Below are 16,365 nucleotides of genomic sequence, written 5' to 3' on the forward strand. Positions count from 1 at the left end.
TTTTTTATTTTAGTATAATTCTTTTGCCAAGTTTTATAATCAGGCAAAAAAACCAATTTCCGCATTTTTCCCAAATTTTCCCAATTCTTTCATCAGTTAGGTTTTTTCCTATGACCTGCTTTACAGCTTTAATGCCTGCCTGCTCTATTGGATCAGGAAGACTCAGACTCCTATTATCATACAGCACATCCATAGTTTCAGAAGCCACTGGTGTGGAAGGAGAAAAAAACATGAAGAACAAGGACACTGGTCGAATTGCTATAACCAGAATCATCTGTAACATTGCCAAGGGCATATGCAGACGCCATAGAAGCGATCCTCAGGGCCACATAGGTGTTTTCTCCTTGGTCCTCAAGCAACACCCTCATTGAGCTGCCACTGGGTTGCCTGGAGGGAGTTGCTTCCTGCATCTCAGGAACCACACGTGGAGGAGGCTATGCTTTACTGTCTCCAGTTACAGTTTAAGAAGCTGGGCTTGAAACTGTACCCAATCTCACGCACTTCATGTTTATATAAATTCCTTTTTCTGTCCCCCTCCACCATTACTGATCCTGTGTAACAGGGAAAAACCTGGGGGCACACGCCTGTAAGTCCTAGCTGCTGTCATACTAAAGCAGGAGGATGGTGAATTTGAAGCAGTTCTGGGCTACACAGTGAGGCCCTGGCAAATGAACAACAAAAGAGAGGAAGGAAGAGAGGGAGGGGTGGAGACGCACACGCATACGCACACACACACACACACACACACACACACACACACACACACGCACACACACGCACACACACGCACGCACGCACACAGAGTGGGTGAGGGTGCCTAACAGATTTCAGGTCACAGAGCCAGTCAACACAGGACTGAGACCAAAGCCATTTCAGCTTGTCCCTAACCCTGTGTCCTTTTGCCCACCAACTCCAGTATCTGCCACAGGGATTCCTTAAGGACTTCAATCATCTGATAGAAGGCAGTTCTGCTCACTGGTGCTTGGACACACACTTGCTGCCATGAACTGGGAGGCTCTGGCCAGCATCTGGGTTTCAGGTGGAGGCTGGCGTGTGCTGCTTTGGGAGTGACGGTCATAATATGGTTTTCTGAGCACTCACTGCCTCATTTTAAGTGTTTTCTGTTCATAGGCTCTCTTGTTCGTCACCACAATCCTATGAGGAATGAAACCTTTAGTCTTTCTTTTATAGATAAGGAAACTGAGGCAAAGCTGGACCCGGATTTAAGCCTTTGACCTGGTCAGCTGGCCCACCTTCTAATCTGTGTGTGCTCTGCTTCTGTCCACTCTATTCCCATGCTCCCAGCTCGCTCCGTCTCTGGACAGCCTGTGTTGTCCTGCAGGCGTCTCTCCTTCCTTCACTTCTCTCTGCCAGCACTGGCAGCTCCTGCCCCTAAGGACGCATGGGAATGAACTCTCACACACCAGAGCCACCCAGACGGCTGCTGTGCTGTCATTTCAGATCCGTAGCCGTGTGGATGTCATCAGGTACGTGGTGAAGCACGGGCTGCTGTGGGATGACCTCTACATTGGATTCCAGACCCGGCTGCAGAGGGATCCTGATATATACCATCACCTGTAAGCCTGCAAGGGCTTTTGATGCCTGGGGCCACAGGGGTGGGGGCGCACAGGGGCATGGGGGCATGACAGCAGGGGAGGAACACAGGGGCATGGCAGTGGTGGTGGGGGAACCCAGGGGCATGGGGAGTAAGGGGAGGGCATGGCGGCAGGCGGGGTAGGGAGGAGGGGGTGGGACGGAGAGAAGTGGAGTCAACCACTGTGTTCCCGCTAGCACAGATGGGCAGATAGGAGAGGCCCCGTGCTTTTTCTCTGTGTTTTTAAGACAGGATGTAGCCTGGGATGAACTCATGACAAGTTCTACTTCACCCTCTTTTAAGGGCTGGGGTTACAGGAAAGTACCATCATGCCTGGCATTTTGACAAGAAACTTGAGCTCAGTGTTCTATGGACTGGGTGTTTTTACAGGAATGGTCCACTGTGTTTGTGTGTGCTTGTACTTATAAATGGCATATCTACTTAAGGTCATCTTTAGAATCTCAGAAGGAACAATTTCCTGCCTTTGAATGCACAAGATCAAAGAGAAGGTGGTCCTATTATCACCACAGGGCCTCTGAAAAGCTGCAAGGATTTCTTTTTTAAAGTTCCTATTCTGGTAAAAGTTCCTGTCATTAAGCCTGCTGACCCGAGTTCCCTCCCAGGGAGACCCGTACGGTGGAAAGGCAGAGATGACTAGAAGTTGTTCTCTGACCTCCATATGCACACCATGCACGCATGCACACATGCATGCATCACACACACACATGGAGGCACACACAAGGTAAATTAGAATAGAATTTAAAAATCAGAATGTCTAAGTAAAGCCTTTTAACTGGTGGGTTACAATTATAGTCACTTTTTCTTTTAAATTTTCATTTTAACTTTGTTTTTCTTTGTTTAGTTGGCTGGTTGTGACAGGTACTCTATAGCCCAGATCAGCCTGGTATTCACTGCATAGCCTAAGCTGTCCCCAGACTTACCATGATCCTCCTGGCTCAGCTTCCCACATGTTGAGTCACCTCATTCAGGCCCCCCCCAATAATGTCTTAAAAACATATTTTTTAATGTAATGAATATAGAAGTATATGTCTGTTAAAGTCGTTATGGTTTCACAAGCCCCTACTGAAACCCATTTCCTGCCCATCCTTCCACACTCTCTCTGGGTGACTCTTGATAAAAGGACTTGTGCCTTCCTGGCCTATCTCTGGGCATGCCCACATTTCTGTTGACTATCTTTGTCTTCCGTAACATGCCACAGACTGTTGGGAGGGTGTTACCACAGTATCTCACTGCCACAGCAGTTAGACACTCCACAGCTTCATCAGAATAGCCCCAGCTACAACCCCGAGGTGGTTTTTCTGTCCAGTCTTCTTTCTCTTGGAGTTGGGATATCCGAGTTTTCTCCAACAGAGCCCATGTAACTAGTGCCGCAGAGCAAAAGCCCAGGACACGCCACACCTCTTCCACCTCCAAACCTCTGTCTCAATATGCTCATGGGGAAACAACTCATAATGGTCCCTCTGTGAGCACATGTGTAAACATGCATGTGCTTGTGGTACCTGTGTGGAGGTCACAGAACACTCAGTGTGACTGCATAAAGAAAAGCATATAAAGGGTACCAGTGGCTCAAATCATCTTCAGGATACTGCCAGGAGTTTAAATAAGGGGAAGAATTGGTGGGTGGACCTGTGTATGGTCAGGTACTCCCGGCCACACTGTGGTCTGGCTGGTCCTTTACTTCAGCTCTGGTTCTGTACTGTGGGGTAGTGGGCAGAAGTCCTTATTACTGCCTCACTTCAGGGAATGAGCCAGTTCCTTCAAGATAGTCACTTCTGTTCCAGGTGCAGCCTCACCCCCTAAATGGACTGTTGTCCTCATGGTGAGGTACAGAGGTATGTTCTGGGGGGCTTTGTTTTTTCTGAAATCCAAGGTGACCATGGTTTAGGACAGTGAAGTATCTTTGGGTCTTCAGCACTGAAGCAGGGTGAGCTAGGTCAGGTAGCCAGACAGTCCTTAGTCATTAGCATGTCTGTGCAGAGCAGGAGTCTGAGCTGCCCTGAAGGAGACGAACACAGAGTGAAGGAGGAGGTGTCAGCTTCACCCCTGCTTGAGTCGCCTTGTGGGCCCAAGTGAGAGGTCAGAGGTTTTGAGCGAGAGCAGCTGCAGTGCACCTGCCGTGCTTAAGCCTCAACAACTTCTTATTCTGGCGGGGAGGGGGGAGAGAATGTGGCTGTTTCTGGGAGGTATCATTTCTGTATAAAATAAGTCATCTTGGAGTCATCTCGATTCGGATGCTGAAGCTCTTGTGTGTCGTTCAGCAGGTTTTATCGTTGTTGGCTTTGTTTTTTAGGAGTTGAGACAGGATCTCACATAGCCCAGGCTGGATTCCAATCCACTGTATGGCTGATAATGAGCTTGAACTGGTGACTCTCCTGCCTCTACCTTTCACGTACTAGGGTTACAGTGTGACCCTTTGCCACATCTGGCTTATATTATGTTTTGAGAACAAAGGTCACAAGCACAAAAGGATGCCCTGATGAGTTCTGAGAAGCAGCCACAGGCCTATTTAACAGTTGTTCTTAAAACAGGATCTGTGGATCTGTTAAATATTTTTATCATAAAAATAATACATATTTATGGTCAAAGTTTTGAAAAAATAGTTTAAAATATAAAAAATGAATATGACAAATACTCCTCACTTGGGAAAATTTGTGTTTGGTATCTAGTTAATCATTCTTTTTGTATTTCCAAACACACTGTGGCTTTTTCCCAATGTGGACAATGCTGGCCTCATTCTTGCACAACGTTCCCACATCACTTTGTACTTTCTCACATGGTTATTTTAATGGCTGCCTGTCTGAATCCATACCCGGGTATTCAGACTTCATTTAACAATCTTTAGCCATTGAACCCTTTCTAACTTTTCACCATCTGAAGTAGTGGTTAGATGAATCATGTGTGTGCTTCTTGGCATGTTCTCTGTGCTTTCCTTGGGGGTGAGTTCTTGGGTGTGCCTTTAGTGAGTCCAGTCAACCAGACCATTCTTCAGGAGGCAAGTTCGCCTCCTACATCCAAGGGGACACGGTCACTTACACTAATGCTCCATCCTGAAGCTTTTGTGTATCTTATATGAATGCAACCTTCACTAATGAGAATTCATTAAAGTAGAACTTATTATAAAAAGACAGATGGCCATCATGTCTTAAGGGACTCTGAGAACTCTCAGATGCACCAGCCACTGAAGCAGCTGGATGACACTGTTTTCTTGAAGGAGCCTGGCCAAGCAAGAGGTATCGACGTTTGAAGCTTGTGTCTCCCTGGTTTGTTTCTTGTAGGTTTTGGAATCATTTTCAGATAAAACTCCCCCTGACACCACCCAACTGGAAGTCATTCCTGATCCACTGTGATTAGGCAGGACCTGGCATGTCCCAGGTAAGCACCTTTGTGGGGCTGGTAGAAAACCCAGCTATGTATCCGATGGTGTTTGCTTTTTCACCTAAACTCCAGGAAACCTGACCTCCAGGGGATCACGAAAGAGAGATCGCATGAAAACACTGAGGTGTAAAAATAAGTATGCAGGACAGCCAGTGAAGCCCTCCTCAAAGTCTACAGACTCATAGGAGGTGGGAGGTGCCACAGAGTGCTGCAGAAAGAAATCCTGTCCACAATGCCCTCTTCTGGCGTGCAGGCAGACATGCAGGAGGAACACTGCATATATAATAAATCTAAAAAAAGAAAAAAAAAGTATCAGAGTCTTCTCCAGGCAGAGTAAGAATCAAATCAGAATATATTGACATCCCACTCAGGGGTCAAGTGTTTTATGGTTCATGTTGTAGTTGCACACAGGGCACTGGGCTGGGTCTTCTCAGTCTTGAGTCTAAGCAGGGAGGCACAAGAAGTTGGAAACAGCTTCGTTGCAGTCCACAGTCTGTGCTTAGAAGCTACCTTACCTTAAAGCAGCTGCATAGCTTGAACTGAAGAATAAGGATGCAGCACAAAGCAAGGAGCAGATGGAAAGCTATTAGGATGGGGCACACGCTGTGTGTTGTGTTAGTTTCCTTTCTCATAGCTGGGAGAAAGTAAGTGACAAAGGCAACTGAACGGTGGAAGAGTTTACTTTAGCTCACACTTTCAGGGGGACCAGACAGTCATGGTAGGGAAGACATGGCAGTCGGGACAGTGGCTGACTGGTCACACTGCCTTCCCTGCCAGAAAGCAGAGAGACGAATGTATTTAGAAATGGCAAACAATGCACCAAATTTAAGGAGTTGCTCTTACTTCTTGAGCACAGCAGTTTACACCGAAGAGGACGTGTTTATCTTAGCAGTGAACACTACATTTGAGAGATGTCCACGTATCTGCCTTTTGTGGACCACTGCATAGGTTGACTCAAAGTAAAAAAAAATTTTACTGAGGCTGGAAATGGGGTTTGGTAGGACAGCTTGTGCTTAGAGTGCATGAGACCCTGGGTTCCGTTCCCAGTACACCCCAAATTCATCCCATCCACAACTCCTGTGCAAGAAGAACCAGGAGAAACCAGTAAGAATGAGTTCTGTGTGGAAAATAAAGCCAAACACAAGGAAATATGAATCCAAACACAGAAGGAGCAGGAAGGAGAAAAACCGCAAGACTCCAACAGCAGAAAGGAAGGGGGCAAAAGAAGGGATGGGAGGCTAGAGGACCTGGAGGAAGGATAGGAGAGCAGAAGAAAATGGGCAGGAGGAAGGGCTGCTGGAATTTAAGAAGAATATGAAAAACAGCCGTTTGTTCTCTGATAGATTAATCCCACAGACAGCTGCGTGAAGACTGTTGCCAGAGAGAGCTGTGGACATCATCTGGTTGCCAGACACAAGCCTGGGAGGCGCCCTAAAATTCATCTCTCCAGGACTGGAATGACTTTGATTCTGTTATGAAATCTGTCAATTAATGGAGCCTGGGAGTTCTAATAGTTAAATAGCTCTTTGGCTGAGGGATGATACAAGATTTGTTAATGATCTTATAGAAAATGTACTTTAAAAATCAATAAAAAAATAAGAATCTATGTCTTCAAAATAACAACAGCAAAAATCCCACAAAAGAACTCCTTTTAGGACTCTTAAAATATTATTTCAATGTTTAAAATCGGCAACTAAATTGCCTGTGAGTTTTTTCTATTTTTATAAAATTTATGATTATTTCAGATGTATACATTGATTTGTAAGAAACTGTAATTATTAGCCAAGGTTCTATTTTGCATGTTGATTTTCTAATATTCCTCCACCTACCATCGGTATGATCAAGTGCCCTTCTTGACTATCACCTACCTCTTGAGCGTGACCTCAGAGCTATTTCCTAATGCTCATCAATGGAAGACTGCCGGTCTCCTCACAGGGACCAACAACACAAATGATAGATTATTCTTATTTATATCACACTAGATAGAAATGCTATTGGACTTTGTGATTTATTCTGTATAGTAAATTGTCAGATGCTACTAAAATAATGCAATGTTTGACAAAACAGATGTTCAAATGTATATGGTGGGCAAATAAAACATTATTTTGAAGCAGAAATTTGTCTTCTCACTCTGTAGCCCAGGCCGATCTCAAATGCAGCAATCCCGCCTCAGTCTTCCGCTGAGGACTGAGGTTCCAGGAGTCATCACGCTAGACTAGGACCTGTAACTTGGAATAAATGAAGAACTTGACTTTCTATTGAACTCTTAGAAATGGTACTTTCAAAGTTATTTTAGCTCTTTTTTTTCTGATATCCCGACTGAATAACCCCTAAGGCCTCTGGAGACAAACAATGGTGATCCCTTCATAACATCCCAAAGACAAACCAAAGTAGCGCTTTGATATTCACCTAAGGAACTGACTTTACTTATGGAGCAAGGTGTAACTGGAGGCTGCACTTTCATTTCCTGGCTGCCTCGTCCTGAGTAGTTACACAGGAATTTATATTAATTATAAACTGTTTGACCTATTAGCTCAAGCTTATTATTGACCAGCTCTTACAACTTAAATTAACCCAGTTCTATTATGTTATATTTTTCCATGAGGCTCGTGGCTTGTTACTTCCTGTCTCTGGTGGCTGCTTGTGTCTCCCTCAACTCCATCTTCTTCCTCTACCTCTACTTGGGTTTCCTGCCTAGCTATATTCTACCCTGCCATAGGCCAAGGCAGCTTCTTTATTAACCAATAGTAATAAAACATATTCACAGCATACAAAGGGGTATCCCACATTAACAAGGTTAGAATCTTCTTACAGGGTCATAGGAGACCCCAAAACAGCCATACTAGAAAGTCTCCACCCAGCATAGATGATGTTGCATGGAGATTTCATGTGTCTACCCCTTTCCCTAGCCTTTGTCCAATTCTGTATAGCTAGCACCTTCCAAGATCCAAAGGCAGGATGTAAGTAGGGCAGAATTATAAACAAATAACTGGGCTGTGTGGCTGTAATCTAGGTGAGAGTCCAGTGTCCAGCCCCACCCACTCCTCAGAGGGGGAACATCAGCTGTCTGTCTTGCTTAGAGAACAGTACCCGCCCAGTCCCTCCGGTTCACTGACCCAACATCCCTTACTCCTGTCTCATCACTTCCGGACCAATCTCCTTGTGTATTCCCAGCAGCACCTGGGCTCCCCTCGCCTAGTATCCCAAAGCTCACTTTCTCTGATGTACAGAGAATGCCCTGAAGCTGCTGCCTCTGCCTGCTGTCCTCACCTCCGCTCTGCTGGCAGACCCAGTCATCTGCACCTTTAAAGGACGTCTGGATCCTAACCCTTCCCTGCTGTTGACAGACATCTGGAGAAGAAGGAAATCCTGCATGGGACTGACTTGCTTCTCATTTTAGAGAAGGAAGAGAAATGCAGAAAAACTCATGGGAAGCCACTCCGCTGGGCAGCCTTCCTGGGAGGTGCCCCGTGGGCTGCACAAGCTTAGGGTGAAGGCATCCTATGCTCAGGAAGGCCAGCTGCTAAGTGCTCAGTTCACCTGGTCACGTAAGACCCTAGCTCTGAAGAAACCATGTCTCGGGGATGAGAGGAGCTAGTCCTCTGTCTAGAGCCCAGTGGCCTACTCTGCCCTGCTTACCTTAAGCTTTGTGCCAGCAGGCGAAGAGACTGATTTCATTTTGTGCAGCAGCCAGCACAGAGTAGGCTGCGGCCGAGAAGCACTCAGTGATAACTGACAGGGACTTGAAAGTCTTTTCTGTGTCACTGCCAACAAAACACCTGAGAACAGCCTAACAGGAAGAATTAATTATTTTTGCTCAGGGTTTCAGAGGCTTTGGTCCATGGTCACACGACCCCATGCACCAGGCAAAGCATCATGGTAGTAGGACCATGTCCTAGAGAAGCTTTCTACCTTACCAGAAAACTGAAGAGGGTCGAGACAGGAAGAAGCCAGGACAAGACATAACTGCCAAGGACAAAGTCCTATCCAACCAACCAGGGAGTTCCACCATCTCCCAACAGCCTATTCAAAATCTGAATCCAAGTTGAATGCAGAAGGCTGAGGCAGGAGAATTGTCATGAATTTGAGGCCAGACTTGGTTACATAATGAGTTTCAAGCCAGCAGGCACTGCATTGAATCCATCGATGAATTAAACCACTTATTAGGTCAGAAGCTTCAGTCTAATTACATGTAAGGTGTGCTTTACCAATCTCAGCATTCATAATCTAAAGTTGGCCATCATGATGAGCCCTCGCTTATAGGTAAAATGCATGTTGTATGCTCAAGTGACAACCAAAAGAATAGTGAGTCACCAGGGTAGTAGAGGAACAGCAACATGAATTTAAAATGGCACAAAAGAAGCCAACAGAAAGCAAAGGTTACCATGAGGAGAAATGTCCTAGGGGAAGTGAACATTTCAAGCTCTTAGGGTGTGAATGTCTCCACCAAAAGTCACAGTTCATTTTAATCCTCCCTGGGAAGTTCTAGGAGGTGGGCAATTAAGAGATGACCATTTGGGGGTGAAAGGGGGTGGGGGTTGGTGGGATGTCACAGCAGTGACCTTAGTGTGCTGCGGCTCTCACTGGCCCTTGCTCTGTATCCCTGGTGGTGCCCTGCCTTGCCATGGCCAATCAGGAGGCCGTTACCAGGTACCAAGCCGACGCTGGTGCTGAGAAGCAAGTTTCTCAAGAACCAGGAGCTTAATTTACCTCTTTTCTTTACAAGGTGCTCAGGATGCAAGATGTGTCCGACAGGAAAGTAATGAATGTGTTCCACCCTAGGAATAAATAAGAAAAGCTGCAGGATTATCTCAGTAAGAGTCAAACAGTGTTTGGTGAGTAGTTTTCATGTCTCTTGGTGGAATTCAAAGGAAAGTCCCCCTTTTAATAATGATATGTAGGAAGGAAGGATTATTCAAAACGAGAAAGAGAGAGAGAGAGAGAGAGAGAGAGAGAGAGAGAGAGAGAGAGAGAGAGAAAAAGCAGTTCTTTATCCTTTTGCCTCTTCCTCAGAGCTGTATTATAAGCCTTTGCCAGCACTGTGTCACCCACGGGTGCCTTCTTTAGGATAGAGAGCTGCAGAGCCATGGAGAAAGCACAGTTTAAATGAAGGGCTCTGGGTGACTTGGAGGATAAGGGTGGATAGGACAGGGGCTCCCTCCTAACCTGGATAGCGGCAGGTGTTTTCTTGAATATGAATGGAACGTGTCACTTCCAGAAAAACCAAATGACAGCATTTCTGGAACGTAGTAATTTTTACAAAAGTAAAAATCTGAGCTCTGAAAGCCACCTCCAGTGACTATGTGGTGTACAGTAGCACAGTATGTCCTGGCTTCCTAGTAGAGACACTGTAGACAGTAGCTCTCACCATGGAGACTGGAAATGGCTCATTTTGTCCTGTTGGCACAGCTATCAGTTCCCGTATAAAGGTCTGCTGTGCGCTTGGATTCACAGTGTGCTCTGGAAATAAGAAATATGGTCTCCCTTGTTGTTCTCCTTTATCCAAACTTCCTAGGCAGTCATTTATCATTTGTTCATTCATTTATGATTTTGTCTATGTAGCCCAGGCTATCCTCGAACTCCAGATCCTCTTTCCCTATCCTCTCTTGTACAGGGATTCGCTTATGGACCGCCACACCCCTTTTCAAAGTTATTGCACATCTCTCTAGAAAATTAAGATGAGTTTATTTTTCTATGACTAATCTTTGAAAACCATGGGCAGTGGGATAGCTAAGGGAGCCAAGCCTTGCTGCCAACCCTGGTTACCCGAGTCTAATCCCTGGAACCAACATGGTAGGGGAGGAAGAAAAGACTCCTAAACATTGTTCTCTGACCTCCACATGTGCATCTTGATGTGAGACTGCATAACACACACACACACACACACACACACACACACACACGCATAAGCACACACCACACACACCCCTTGTCAAAAATTTCAAAAGACAGATGTAACAGTAAGGGAAGCGAGGAGGCAAGAACTTCTGGAAAGAAGGCACTGGAGAAGAGCACCCACAGACATGGTATTTTAGTCAGGGTTCTTTAGAGGAGCAGAACCAAGAGATGAATATATATTCATATATGCATACATATATATTCATATATACATACATACATATGTGTGTCATTGATATAACCACATCTGAGGTGCTCAGAACCTTGACTCAAACCTTTAGGTTGGGCCTCCACTGTCGGGTTAGTCTCAGAATAGAAGTCTCTCCCTGAAGGGTGGTGACTGGTAGTCACTCAGTCCACAGGCAGGGTATCTCAGTGGCTACAATCTGATTCTGGGAAATCAAAGGGTCTGGCTTGCTCCACAAGGAAAGCTTGGGAATGCTGGCTCTACAGGCAGCTGGTTCTACGGACAGCAGAAACAACAGAACACACGCTACTTTGCGGCGAGAGGGGAGGGCACGCAAACGAAAGGTGGCATGATCATCCTTCTGAAATACCTCTTCGAATCTGGGCTCTTTCCTAATTTGTGGCAAGTTAACACTAAAGCCGGCCATAAGATGGGGCATTCCCATAAACTCTTTGTGGGGGCTACATAGTTCACATCCTCTAGTGGTGAAAAGACAGCTCGCCTTTAAAGTGCATGCTATGCAAACATGAAGAATTGTGTTCGGATCCACAGCACCCAGATAAAACCCTGGGGTTATGATATGTGCCTGTATCCCAACTGCGGAGACAGGGGGCGCCCTGGAGCTCATTGACAAGCCAAGCTAGCTTAACAGATGAACTCCACATTCAGTAAGGAACCCAGTCTCAAAAATCTAAGGTGAAAGTGATTGAGGAAGATGACCAATGTTACTCTGACCTCTCTGTATACAGTCACAGGTACACATGCGCACGCGCGCGCACACACACACACGAGTTGTAAATAAAAGTGTTTCCACTGATGACATGGTTTACTAAGGTCTCACACCTTCCCTGGCCCCTGCTTCTATTAGTGAGTCCACAGTTCCCCTCCAGAGGAAAATAATGCCTGTCCCAAGCTGAGGCATTTCTTCTCTCCTCTTCCTCTTCTTTTCCTTCTATGCTGCTCTGACATATTAGAAAAAAATTAAACTAATCTTTTGATTTCTCTTCCAGACAAACTAATAGGCTAGTATTTATCATCTTTGAAATATTATGCTTTGAAAACTGCTGTGATTTCAACTGGTAATTATTGCAATTGAAAATTATTTCTGTTTTGTAAATAAACACTGGCAACATCTGCATTATGCGATGTAATAGAAAATATACAAGATGAAAATAAAATGACAAATTTTACCATTAAGAGCAATGTGGTTCTTTATTTACTGATACAGAAAGACATAATGCTTATTTTTGAAAAATTTTGCAATAAGAAATCTAAGTTTTAGGCTGCATGTGGTGGCTCACGCCTTTAATCCCAACACTCTGGAGGCAGAGGCAGGGAAGTCTTGGAGTTCTAGGCCAGCCAGGGATCCACAATGAAATTTTTAAGTTAAAATGAGAGACTATTTAATAGTGTGCATACGTTTCTGTGTGTGTGCACACGCATTTCTGTGTGTATGTGCTTAAGTGTGCTCACATTCTTCTCTCTGTGTGTGCATTTGTGTGTGCATGTGCACATGTTTCTGTGAACACAAGCATGTGTGGTGTCTCAGAGGAAGATGCTTCACAGTGCAGTGGTCTGTAAACAAGCAAATGAGCTCCTCTCCACCTTGCCCTATGTTACGGATGTTACATATTATAACTCCATCTGCATCTCAAATGCCTTCGGATGCCTGTGTCTGTTCTGTACCTGGTGAAGCAAAAACATTAGTGCATCCAGTATGGACTCAAGGCCACCACTAACTTACCTGAAATATTTCTATTACCTTCTTTCCATTTCTACTTTTGTCTGCTTAGGTGAAGGTATTTCATTTATACCTGCTTAGGTGAAGGTATTTCATTTATACCTGCTTAGGCATTTCTTCATGGTCACATTTTGTGTGTGTGTGACTAACTACATGCTAAAATAATTCTGGGAAAGCCAGACATGGCTTAGTGTTTAAGAGTACTTGCTGTTATTGCAGAGGACCTGGGCTCAATTCCCAGCATTCACACAGTGGCTAAAAACATCTGTACCTCCAGTTCCGGGGGATGCAATGCCTTCTTCTGACCTCTGCAGGTACCAGGAATGTATGTGGTAAACATACATGCATGCATGCAGGCAAAATACTCATGCACATAACGATTTTAAAATTTAATTAAAAAATAACTTGGGTGGTGGCTGGGAAGATAGCTCATTTGGTAAAGTGCTCGTTGAACAAGCATGAGAACCTGTGTGCACCAGCTACAGGACCCGTGTGGAAAAGCCAGGCTGAGTGGCATGCACAGGTTACCAGAGGAGCAGACAGGCAGATCCTGGGATTTATGACCCAGTCAGCCTTGCCTACATGGCAAGTCCCAGGTCAATAAGACACCCCATCTCAAAGAGCAATGTGGATAACTCCTGGGCGACAACTCCCAAGATTGGGCTCTACATTTATGCACTCCAGGTCCCAAACCCTGGGAACAGTGATGTTGGGACTAATGAGTCCTGGCCTTCAGCTGCTCTTCCTTCCTAGAACCTTCTAATTAAAGTTACTAGAAGCTGTGCCTAGTTAGAGGATCAGAGGATGGGATTTTCACCTGTTGGCCATTGACCGCAGTGTATTTAAGCCTACATGGTGCTATTAAAGAGGGGCTTTTGGTATCAGTGTTAAAAGGTCTGTATGTCTGTCTGTCTGTGCGTCTGTCTGTATTCTCAACCTCAAGCCCCTTCCCCGAAGCTCGCAAACTTGGGTAATAGCACACAGAGCTCAGACTTGGGGGCACGGCACAGTGACACACACACAAAGGGTAGATCTCTCCATCTCAGTCAATATAATCAGGATGATCCCCACAGAGAAGCCCATAGACCAACCCAATCTAGACAGTCCCTCACCAACCCTATCTAGACAGTCCCTCACCAAGATTGTCTTTCCAAATGATTCTGGAGTGTGTCAAGTTGATAATTAGAACTGACCACCCCAGACTATTTCTCTTAAATTTTTTTCAGAGGTTGAGGGTCTAGTACATTCAGGCCCCAGGCTATCCCCAGAAACACCACCACTGTAAGTGTGCAAGCAAGCAAGCACATGTACGCATGTGCACACACACACACACACACAATTTTCTAAATACCTTTAAGGTGTTTATGAAAAATAAGTGCCCTAAAATATACAGTACTTTTAAATATCATAAAGCATTAAGTTGTAAAACATAATGAAACTCTACCTGTTTGACCATATGCTATTTTGTTGTTCATTAAATGAATTTATTTTAAATAGTATTTTTATTTATGTGCGTGTGTTTGTGTGCTTGTGTGTACCACATGATACTGTGCCTGCAGAGGCCAGAAAATGGCAACAGATTCCATAGAGCTGGAGTTACAGGCATTTGTGAGCCACTGGCTAAGGGTGCTGGGACTCAAACCTGGGCTGGCGGCAAAGGCAGCAAGAGCTAACCGCTGAGCCACCTCTCCAGGCTGATTTGTGTACTGGGGACAGTGGCCACGCTTGCCATCCAGGGCAGGCTGTGTGGCAGGTACCTTCCCTGATGAGCCATCTCGCCAGCACCGTATACTATTTTAGCAATAAAAGAGCAAAGACAAATGACAAAATGAAATAGCTGTCCAGACTTCTAGGGATAATTCCTTTGGGCTCAATGATCCATTTTATTTTATTTTATTTTTAATTTATTTATTTATTAAGGATTTCTGCCTCCTCCCTGCCACCGCCTCCCATTTCCCTCCCCCTCCCCTGATCAAGTCCCTCTCCCTCATCAGCTTGAAGAGCAATCAGGGTTCACTGACCTGTGGGAAGTCCAAGGACCGCCCACCTCCATCCAGGTTTAGTAAGTTGAGCATCCAAACTGCCTAGGCTCCCCCAAAGCCAGTATGTGAAGTAGGATCAAAAACTCATTGCCCTTGTTCTTGAGTTCTCAGTAGTCCTCCTTGTCTGCTATGTAAGTCCGGTTTTATCCCAGGCTTTTTCAGACCCAGGCCAGCTGGTCTTGGTGAGTTCCCAATAGAACATCCCCATTGTCTCAGTGTGTGAGTGCACCCCTCGCGGTCCTGAGTTCCTTGCTCGTCTCCCCCTCCTTCTGCTCCTGATTTGGACCTTGAGATTTCTGTCCGGTGCTCCAATGTGGGTCTCTGTCTCCTTTCATCGCCTGATGAAGGTTAATATTCAGGAGGATGCCTATATGTTTGTCTTTGGATTCACCTTCTAATAAATCAATGATCCATTTTAAATGATCCATTTTAATTTGAGAGGGCTGAGGGCTTTGGGAGACCGCAATGAGCCGAAATTGCCGGTAGGTGGCGGAAGAACACCACACGGCAAGGCTTGCGCTCTTTGAAGCTGTTAGGCTGTTGGTTCGCAACAACTCACAGAGAAGCAAGCACTTCTCCCTGGGTGCACCTGGGGTGGGGAGGGGGAGAGACTTCCAGCAAGTTCCTGGGATCACTTGTTTTTGTGGGAAACCTCCTAAGGCATTCATGTTACATCTTGCACAGCGGGGCATCAGTGAGAGCATACCACGTCTTCATTCCTTTCCCCTTCCAAATTGAGGATTCACTGTCAGGAGAATTAAAAATAACAAAACAATAAACCAGATTGTATATTTGTTTTCTGAATCAAGGTGCTGCCATGTAGGCTGGGAGGTGTTTATTTCCCATGTAAACTGTGAGAAACAATTGTAAGAAGGAAGGGGTAATTTTCTAACTTGCCTTAGAGAATAGTCTCTGTTTTGCCTTATTAGATAAAGCCACGTTTCGTCTTATCTTTTGGGTCTTTTCCTTCTCCTGCCTGCTTTTCTAATTGTGCATCTGAGAAACTAGGGATCAAACCACGTCCCATCAAGACGTCTCTCCGTGAACATTCTGCCCAGGAAATACACAAAGAAATCTAGCCTCCTTGTCTAGTTGGTTTTTGACAATTTGACACAGACCTAGACATTATTTGGGAAGAGTAACCTCAATGGAGAAAACGCCTCCATCAGACTGACTGTAGCCTAATCTGGTGTGTGAGGATTCGGCCCAGGGGGACGGTGGTCCTGGCGAGAACAAGGAAGCAGGCTGAACGCCACGGAAACCAGAAAGGGATGTTCCTCCAAGGGCTCTACTTCATCCTGCTTCCAGGTTCCTGCCTTGAGTTTCTGCCCCAATGGCAGAGTGTGACCTGAGAGTGTGTGATGAAATAAACCCTTTCCTCCCCAAGTTACTTTTCAGAATGCTTTCTCAAGGGGATAGAAACCCTATAGCATTCCTCTGGTGAAGAACAAGCCGGCCCTCCCCTCTTGCAACATACTTCTAACAGTGAAACTCTTGTTTCTTTACT

At 45.3% G+C, this 16,365-nt stretch overlaps 1 protein-coding gene across 1 annotated transcript in view; it reads left to right on the plus strand.

Moving 5' to 3' along the window:
• Positions 1-7,107, plus strand: part of LOC101982390 (cytidine monophosphate-N-acetylneuraminic acid hydroxylase) — a 55,094-nt gene extending 47,987 nt beyond the window's left edge. The window contains exons 13-15 of the mRNA XM_013349069.1: positions 1,462-1,577; positions 4,891-4,987; positions 6,334-7,107. Coding sequence (XP_013204523.1) covers positions 1,462-1,577; positions 4,891-4,966 — 192 coding nt within the window. The 3' untranslated portion in view covers positions 4,967-4,987; positions 6,334-7,107. The remainder of the gene's footprint in view (positions 1-1,461; positions 1,578-4,890; positions 4,988-6,333) is intronic.
• The last annotated feature ends 9,258 nt before the right edge of the window (positions 7,108-16,365 follow it).

This window comes from Microtus ochrogaster, chromosome 16, assembly GCF_000317375.1.
Source record: "Microtus ochrogaster isolate Prairie Vole_2 chromosome 16, MicOch1.0, whole genome shotgun sequence".
In the NCBI taxonomy this organism is placed as follows: domain Eukaryota; kingdom Metazoa; phylum Chordata; class Mammalia; order Rodentia; family Cricetidae; genus Microtus; species Microtus ochrogaster.